The following is an 8,457-nucleotide window of genomic DNA, read 5'->3' on the forward strand; positions in this document are numbered from 1 at the left end:
GAATGGAGATAACAGGGGTGCCTGGGTGGCTCAGTCAGTTAAACATCTGCCTTCAGCTTGGGTCATGATCTCAGAATCCTGGGATGGAACCCCACGTCGGGCTCCCTGCTGGGTGGGGAGCCTGCTTCTCCCTCTCCCTCTGCCTGCCGCTCCCCCTGCTTGTGCTGTCTATCTCTCTGTCAAATAAACAAATAAAATCTAAAAAAGAAAAAGAAAGAAAAAAAAAGACTGGAGATACCAGAACCACCTGTGGCTCCCGGGTGGAAAGTGCTCTGCCTGGTGAGTTTATGTGACAGTGACCCCTGCTAAGTTGTGGGCAGAGAACTGCAGCTCTGGAGCTTGTTCCTTTGGGGGAAAGTGGCTTTATTATTATTTTTTTTTTTTTAAAGAGGGATTTGGGTTCTTGTGGGACTGTGTTCTTCTTAGAGAAGGTACTGTTTCATCTGGGACTTTGTGAGATGTTGGGCACAGTCTCTCTGGGGCCCAAAATGCAGCCTTGAGTTGGAGGGACCCTGCTTGCTCAAGGCCCCGCAATCAGGACTGTTGAGGGCCAGCACCTCTGGCTTGGGTTCCGACCTGGCTCTCCTGCTGAGAGCATTGTCAGAGGCGGCTTCAGTCTGTTGTCTCCTTTAAGTGGCTCTGAGAGCAGAGATGACCACTGAAGGGCAGGGCCTGGAGGGCTTGGGGGCTAGGCCAGGTTTTCAAGTCTTTCCAGTAGGGTCTCCCTGGGCCCAGTGACCCTGCTTGACGGGATGTCCCCCTTCATCCTCAACCAGGGCCGGGGCCCAGGCCTCCGTGAAGCATCTGCAAACTGTATGGCACTGGTGCCATTTTCTTCCGGTGGGGCTGGGAAGGGCTGGAGACTGAGGGTCCTCAATCAGCTTGGAGGCAGAGAGAGGGGGCAAAGGGGTGTTTGAAGGCAGTGTGAGAGCACCAGAGTTTGGGGAGCATCTAGAACTGGGGCAGCGAACACGGAAGAGTGGAAGCAGAGGCCTGTTTCTCCTCCTTGACCCAGAATGCTCACGGCCCTCACTTTTGCCTGCTCCTCACTCCAGCCCGGGCGAAGGGGGGCACCTGTGCCAAAGCAGCCAGGCACTTAGACAGTTCGGAAGGAAGTTTGGTTAGCAGTGGCAGATGCCGAGGGGCCCCACCCTCGGCCGCCTCACTCCCGTGGTGCTCTCATGCACCCCGGGCTGCAGCTGCTGCCCTTGTGCTCACAGCTGCCAAATCCATCTCCAGGCCGGCCCTCCCTCCTCAGCTCCAGACCAGCATATCCCTTCCTCCCGACAGCCCCTCTGGACACCCCATGGTTCCTCAGACTGGGCATCCTTTCCAAACGCAGGCCCTCATCTTATTTCCAAAGAAGAACATCATATTGGACAAATTCATAGGACCCAGGAAACAGGGTTTCCCAGGGACATGCAGGAAAGCTCAGAGGGATTGCACTGACTTTTGAGAGATGACTCGGGGACACTGCGGAAGGCCAGGGTCAGCACTAACCTCTCCTTCCTTCCCAATGCAGGTGTGTACCTCTTAGCTTCTTGCCCTTTTTCATACTGTCAAATTGAACTTCCATAATTATTTATTGTCTGTCACTCCTGAGTTAAGCTTCAGGGCAGGGGTCATGTTCCTTTCACTTCTGTACGTCTGGTGTCTACCTACTGTCTGACATATAATAGGTGATTAGTAAATATTTGTTGAATGAATAAATGAATATCCTTGTTCATCATTCAAAATGCAGGTCCCTCTGGGGGGCCCTCAGTCCTTTCCTGCCCTTTTATTCCCTTGATGCTCTCTGCTTCATTCCCCCGAAACCAGCTGCGCCTTCTTGCCCACCTGCAGCCTTTTCAGATGCTCTTTTGCCCTGGGTTGCCTCATGGATTGTGGGCAGTGAGGTCCCCGTGCTGGATTGTCTACAAGCAGAGGGAGTGTATGCACCTGTCAGGCCCTGGCGGGTAGGACACAGATGAGTGACCGTGGGATGGGGCAATGTGTGGTTCTCTGTGTCGTTACACAGTAAGTGAGGCCCCCAGAATGTCTGACGTGACAAGGGTAGGGTTCTCTCCACCCGTAATTCCGGGTCCCAAGTGCTGGGGACGGTGCAGGGGGCTGTGAGCTGGCCTGTCGGGACTGGAGAGCACACCTGTGCCACCCACTCTGCCTGTGTCCCCCCCCCCCCCCCCGCCATGTCCCAGAGCTGCTGGGAAGCAATGGACAATCCAGGCCAGGCCTGTGATTGTGGAGTCAGCCTGAAGTGAGTGGGATGGCCAGCGCATGATCCCCATCCAGCTGCTGTTACCCATCCAGCCCCACTGCCCAGGAAAGGCTCTGACAAACCACGGAAGTAAATAAATAACTTAGGAGTAATAAATAGGGGTCCGGCTCCCACGAGTGAGTACAGGCCCGCGTGGGCGATGCGACTGCAGTGTGTCTCCTCCGATTCCGCGCCCCCAGGGCCTGGGCTGACGCTTGGGGCCTCGGCACGGCTGCGTTCTCCCGAGGCCAAGTCAGTGCCAGAGTCTGTGAGAAGCGGGTCCTAAGGTCTCCAGGGCTGAGGTGTCTGGCGTCTACAGGGCGAGGACCCTGGCGCGGCAGGTCGGTCGTCCCAACACCTCTCGAGGGCTCGTGGCCATCACTCCCCGGCCCATCACCCCGGGGCTGAGGCCTCCATCTCTGACTGAGCTCCCCCCGCCCCCGGCCCCCGGCTCTCCTGCGAGAGGGCCCCCGGGGTGCGAGGAGCCGCGGGGAAGGGTGCAGTCCGCCAAGCCCTGGAGCGAGGCGTCAGCCCAGGCAGCCGCAGGCAGTGGCCGACAGGCGGTCCACGGTCCTCCAGGTGCTGTTGACGTCCATGAAGGAGACCGCCTCGTAGCGCGTGGGGCGGCAGCACGGCTGGCTGACGGGCCGCGAGCCCGGGGGCGGCCGCAGGGCCCCGGCGCCCAGCAGGCTGGCCAGGCTGAGGTCGTGCGGGGAGCGCGCGCGGCGGCAGGAGCCGCTGCAGAAGCGGAAACGCACCAGCTCGTCGGAGCTGTGGCCCAGGCCGAGCGCGCGCACCGGCACCAGCTGCGAGCGCAGGCGGCAGCCCCGCGCCCCCGCCGTCCGCCCGCGGCTCCCCCGGCTCGGGCGGCCGTCCCGGCCCCCTGCTCCCGCCGCGCGGCCCCCCCGGGCTGGCGCGGGCGAGGGCGCGGGCGGCTGGGGCACGGGCCGGGGCGGCTGGGGCGACGGCCGCCGGGCTCTTCCGCCGCACGTGCGGGCCGCGCGGCCCCCTGCAAGGAGACTGAGTCACGCTCGGGGTCCCGGGCCAGCCCCGCCCCGCCCCGCCCCCTCGCCCTCTCACCTACCCGGCAGGTGACCGGTGGGGGGCGCCGGGCCAGGAGCGGGGCCGAGGCGCGGGGCGGGACTGCGGGGCGCGGGGCCCAGGGAGGCCTCGGCGACGCTGCTCAGCAGGGCCAGAGCGGCCAGGGTTGGCCACAGGGCAGGCTGCGCGGAGACAGAAGTGGAGCCTCAGGGAGGAATAGGACACCCAGGTCGGCTCGGGGTGGAGGGAGCTCAGGAAGGGGCTGGGGCGGCGGGGATCAGAGAGAGGATGGGCGCTTAGGTGGGTGGGGGGACCTCCCGGAGGGTTTAGGTTGGAGGATAGTGGGTCCGCTGCCTCAGGGAGCCCAGGGGAGAGATCACTGACTTTCCTCCTTCCTCCTGGTTCCTCCTTGACCATTTCCCCTTCCGCTTCTGTCGCCAACCCCGGCCAAGCCCTGCGCTTCCTCCCCAATCAGACCACCTTTCCTCAGTTCCAGGTGGCAGTCCCCCGGGAGAACCACTCACCTGCCGCCTAGGCTGGGGCCAGTGGGGCAGCACAGAAGGGCTTCCACATCCGGGCTCCATCTCTGTCAATACCAGGAGCGCCCATCAGCCGTAGTCGACTTGCTCCCGCCCCCCCTCCTCTTGAGGCAGCTTGGAGCATTGAGAGAGGAGTTATCCTTTGAGCAGGTCATCCCTCCACTTCAGTGTCTCCAGATGAAGTACAAGGGGCTTGGACAGCTGGACTCAACCCAGGTCGAGAAGTAACTGCATTGAGAACCTAACTGTGTGTTGGTGCTTTGCACCTGTTTCCCTCTTTCAGTCCTCACAACTCCAAGAGGTAGATGGCAAGTAAGACTCAGAGAAGCTCGGCGGCTGCCTACCATCCCAGGTCTCTTTCCCCGGGGCCTTGCTGCTCTGTCCTGCAGGGCTGGAGCTGCCAGGAGCAGCTGGAGAAGGAAGTAGTTGGACGCACTGGGTCCCACAGAGAGCTTTGTCTCTATGTCACGAGCAGGAAGATGTGGCCTAGAGAAGATTTAGGGTGCTTGCTGTTGACCTATCTGATGTCAGCGACACCCCGGCCTTAGCCTGTGTTGCCCACCCAGCGCTGCTGCACCTTGCTCCTCTGTGATCTCTCTGTCTGGACCCAGAGCCGCCAGAGTTCTCTCTTCTCAACCACAGATGGTCCCTCAAGAGCCAGCCGGTGATGGGGGCTGATGGGCCCTCTAACATAGGGCCTGGGCATGGCTCCCTGTGGCCACCAGGGGGCAGCATTGCCAAGCCTGCAGACTCAAAGGGGGGGTGGGCTTTTGGCTGCCCTCAAATAGACTCAGGGCTGAGCAACTCCCAGGAGGGCCCTCCTGGCCTCCACTTCAACCTGGTCTTTGAGAGCTGGTCCAGGTCTGTTGCCCTTCCAGCTTCCTGTGGGTCTGGCAGCCTGGCCCTGCTCCTCTAAGTTTCCCCCACGAGCCATCCTTCCTGAGCCCAGCCATCCTTTCTGAGCCCCACCAACCCTTTGGTGAACCCACCCTGGCTGGCATTCCCAAACACCCCTCTGGGGCCCTAGAGCCCTCACTAGCTGGTCTGCCCTTGGATCCCAGCTGTCACCGTCCACCCCCACCCCATAGCACACAGAACGTCTGCATACCTGTGGACCAGACCTCCCCAGGCCTCCCCGGTGTGCTCCTCCAGGGCCAGGCATGCTCTGCTAATTGAATCAGGCCTTGAGGGGCCAGGCTAGTGACTGTTCTCATTGACGGAGGGAAAGCCGGGCCAGGCAGCCTCAGTGACCCCCTGCGCTAGGGGGAGCTCAGGAGCAGGTCTCTTGAGGGCAGGTCAGGCCCAGTCTCCCTCCTGGCAGGCTGGGGGCCACTTGGTCCACCAGTCCTTGCTTCCCCGCCTGCCAGCCGGATACTCACCACAGGGGTCCTCCTCCGTGGTTCTTCTAGGCACCTTTCCTGGGACCAGTGCTGGGCTTTCCCCCGCAGCTTGAAAGGCTCATGCCCAGGACTGTGCACCTGGCAGCACCTCTTTTAGCCAAAAGCGTGGCCTTGGCGGCCAGTGTGCGCCCTGTAGCGGCAGCAGGGACCTCACATTAGAGCGGGCTAGCGCAGTCCGACCAGCGACAGGGGGACTGAGGGGGCTGGGAGGGGCGGAGAGCTGTGCCTCCGGCCCAGGAGAGGGAGGACGTGGGAAAGGAGCGGAGGGGAACTATCCCGCCCGCTCCCCCGAGCCCCAGGGCTGGGCCAACAGGTTGGCTTACCGCGGTGCAGGGCTCTGGGTCCGGGACGCAGTGAGGGCTGGGGCCCGAGGGACCTGCTGCTGGCGGAGCCCGTGGGCCGTGTCTGGGGGCCGGGCCCAACTCCATCCCTCAGCAGCCTCATGCCCGCCGCCATCCGGTGTCAAATTCCAGCCCCGGCGTCACCGGATCCCGGGGTGGGGCCCAGAGCGCCCCCGCCCAACCCCACCTTTCAGGGCTCACCTGGCCGCTCCACCTGCTGGGATCTGGCCCCCCCGGCTACGCTGGGTCCCCCGAGCCGGGCGGGGGCGGGGGGCGGGGAGGAGACGCTGGGAAGGGACCCTGGGACGCAGAGCGGAGAACCCGGGCGGCGGAGAGGCGCGGGAACTGGGCGTTCAGAGTTTGTAGACGCGCGAAGTAGGGAGTTGGGAGGCTGGGCGGAGGGCGGGGAGGGAGGGGACAGGCCGGTCCCTGCCTCCGCCGTGGGCCCTGAGATGGGTGCGGTCTCCTGGGTCCCGGCTGGCCGACCCGCCGCGGCTGCTCTCCGCTATCTGGCCCACTGCTAGCTTCTTCTCTCAGCAGACCCACGGAACTTGTCGGGTCGGTGAGGAGCTGCGCTGGGGCGCTGGAGGTCCGACCCCGCTCCAGCCGCCCTGCCGCCCGCCGGCAAACACGGTGCTCCCCGGGCCCCGCCGGGGCAGTGCTGGTAGGAACAGGTGCCCGGGCCGAGGAAGGGAGGGTCACAGAGGAGATGCACATGCACGGCTGGAGGGTAGTATTTCAGGGGCCTAATTACAGCAATTTGACAGGTGAGCTGGAGGTTGAGTAACATGGATAGAGGTAAGGGAAGGCCAGATCCTTTGTGTCATACTGGGGAGTCTGGACTTCATAGCAGTGGCCCTGGGGACCACTGAAGGGTTTCAGGCAACAGAATGGTGCGACCAGACATGCATTGCAGTGACTGGCTGATCTGGGGGAGACGTAAGGAGGCTGCTGGGGAGAGAGGGGTCTGAAGCAGAGACGTGGGGTGAGCAGAGGGCTGCAAGGCTTTTCAGACCACATCTTCTTGAAAACTCAGTTGGTGCCTGATTGGATGGAATGAAGAGGTAGGACAGACAAAGGCGCGCCTCTGGCCGGGGTGACGATGTGGAGGGGCTGCGTGCCGGCAGCTGGGGCTCCCTCGAGGAGGACAGGCTGGAGACAGGAGCTCAGGAGTTCAGTGTCAGATGTGTGGTGGATTACCCTAGTGGTAATGTTCAGGAAGTGGCTGACTGCGTAGCCTGGAGCAAAGTGGAGAGAGCTGGGCCGAAGAGGGCAATTTGGGAATTGTGGACCAGCTGCCAGTGGGGAGCCGTGGGTGGGGATGGAAGTGCTCCGGGGGCGTGTGTGGACCAGCTATACCTTGTCCATGCATCAGCATCTCCTGTGGACCTTTAAAAACCACCCACATCTGGGCCCCACCCCAAACCTGAATCAGAATCCTGGGGTGGGCATGTGCAGATCTTCCAGCTTGCACAGGTTAGTCTGGTGTGTGGCCAAGGCCAAGAACCACAGCTCTGTGACAGCAGGTTCCGTGCAGTGGAAGCCAGACCACGGAAAACTGCTGGGCAGGGGGGGAGGTGGCTGTCCACAGGCCTGACAGGACCCCTGTGGGACAGGGGACCGAGCAGTGAATAGCTCCTCTCTTTGCTGCTTCCGGCAACCTGGGACTTTGTCAACCATGGCTGCCTCTTGTAGGCCTGCAGCCTAGGCCCCGTACAACTCCAGGGGGCACCCTTCCCGTAGACTACAATGTGCACTGGAGTTGTGCCCTGTTTCCAGCAGCATCCCAAGGGAGTTCTGGGTGTGCCTGTCCCTCCGTCAGGGCCCGACTTTCCCCTCAGAGGAGGCGGTTTCTGCCTGAGGACAAACCACAGCAGTAAGGGGGCATGTGGGATGCTGGTGGCCCTTGGGATGGCAAGTGAGAGGCCAGGGGGCCAGCCAGCCTCTCTTACTGCCACGGTGGCAGCTCTGACAGGAAGCTCACTCCATGCCTCTGATGCAGATGTGTTTGTCCGGATCTCAGGCCTGCCTGGGGTCGCTGCGAGGGCAGCGATCAGATTCTAGGGCTCTCGGGGTGGGGGTGGGGGTGTTCTCTCCCAGGTTTACCTGAGGGTGCCTAGAGCTGGGCTCTGCCTTTCTGTTCTGTGTGGGTAGAGGGGGGCTGTGGGGAGAGGGTGTGCCTTTGTGCTCTGGGTGGGGGTGGGGCATATTCTCTCCGGAGCTCAGCCCGGGGTGTCAGGAGCAAGTGTGGTCTGTGAGTCTGTGTCGGGGGGCTCAGCACATAGCTTTCTTGTGCTTGCAGGAATCTCTGTCCCCGCAGAACTGGGGCTCTGGGGACCTGGAGGTGCTGTCCTAGGGCCGTGGATCTCTACCCCCTGCCCTCTGGCTCCTTTAGGGTAGGGTAGGCTCTGGGGCATGCCCTCGTACCTCTGATCTGCCTCTCTTACGGCCAAGAGGGTGCAGGACTGTGTGGGACGGGAGAGGCTTCCGAAGGCCCCCAGGTGGCTCCCCAGGTCCTGCAGTTGACAGGAGAAGAGAAAGGGACCGAGGAATCTGTGGGCTAGAGAGATGGCCCTTGGGTTTAATGGAGTTGCTGAGGCCCCAGGGTCCTGCTTCTTCCAGGAGAGTCAGAGAAAGCAAGAGGAGGCCAGATTCAGGGAAGAGCTTTATTGCTTCCAGGATGGCTGCCCAGGGTGGCTGCCACAGCCTGGGTAAGGTCCTTGAGCCTCACTTCCCTCTGGTCCAGGCTGAAGGCAGAGCCCAAGGACCTGACAGTGTCATTGCCGAAATCCAGAACAGCTGCCAAGTTGGTCAGTCCAGGCTGGGGCACTGTCCTGTGGATCAGCTGCAGCGGCGCGGGGGGGGGGGGGGGGGGGGGGGGG

The 8,457-nt window shown here is 62.4% G+C and overlaps 1 protein-coding gene across 1 annotated transcript; it reads right to left on the bottom strand.

Moving 5' to 3' along the window:
• Window positions 1-2,781: 2,781 nt before the first annotated feature.
• Window positions 2,782-3,879, bottom strand: ARTN (artemin). Its single transcript, XM_032417110.1, has 3 exons — window positions 3,820-3,879; window positions 3,339-3,477; window positions 2,782-3,263 (listed from the first exon to the last, which is right to left on the bottom strand). Exons 1-3 carry the CDS (start codon window positions 3,877-3,879, stop codon window positions 2,782-2,784), a joined length of 681 nt encoding a protein of 226 aa, XP_032273001.1.
• Between the last annotated feature and the right edge of the window lie 4,578 nt (window positions 3,880-8,457).

Source organism: Phoca vitulina, unplaced genomic scaffold (assembly GCF_004348235.1).
Source record: "Phoca vitulina isolate PV1807 unplaced genomic scaffold, GSC_HSeal_1.0 scaffold2, whole genome shotgun sequence".
In the NCBI taxonomy this organism is placed as follows: domain Eukaryota; kingdom Metazoa; phylum Chordata; class Mammalia; order Carnivora; family Phocidae; genus Phoca; species Phoca vitulina.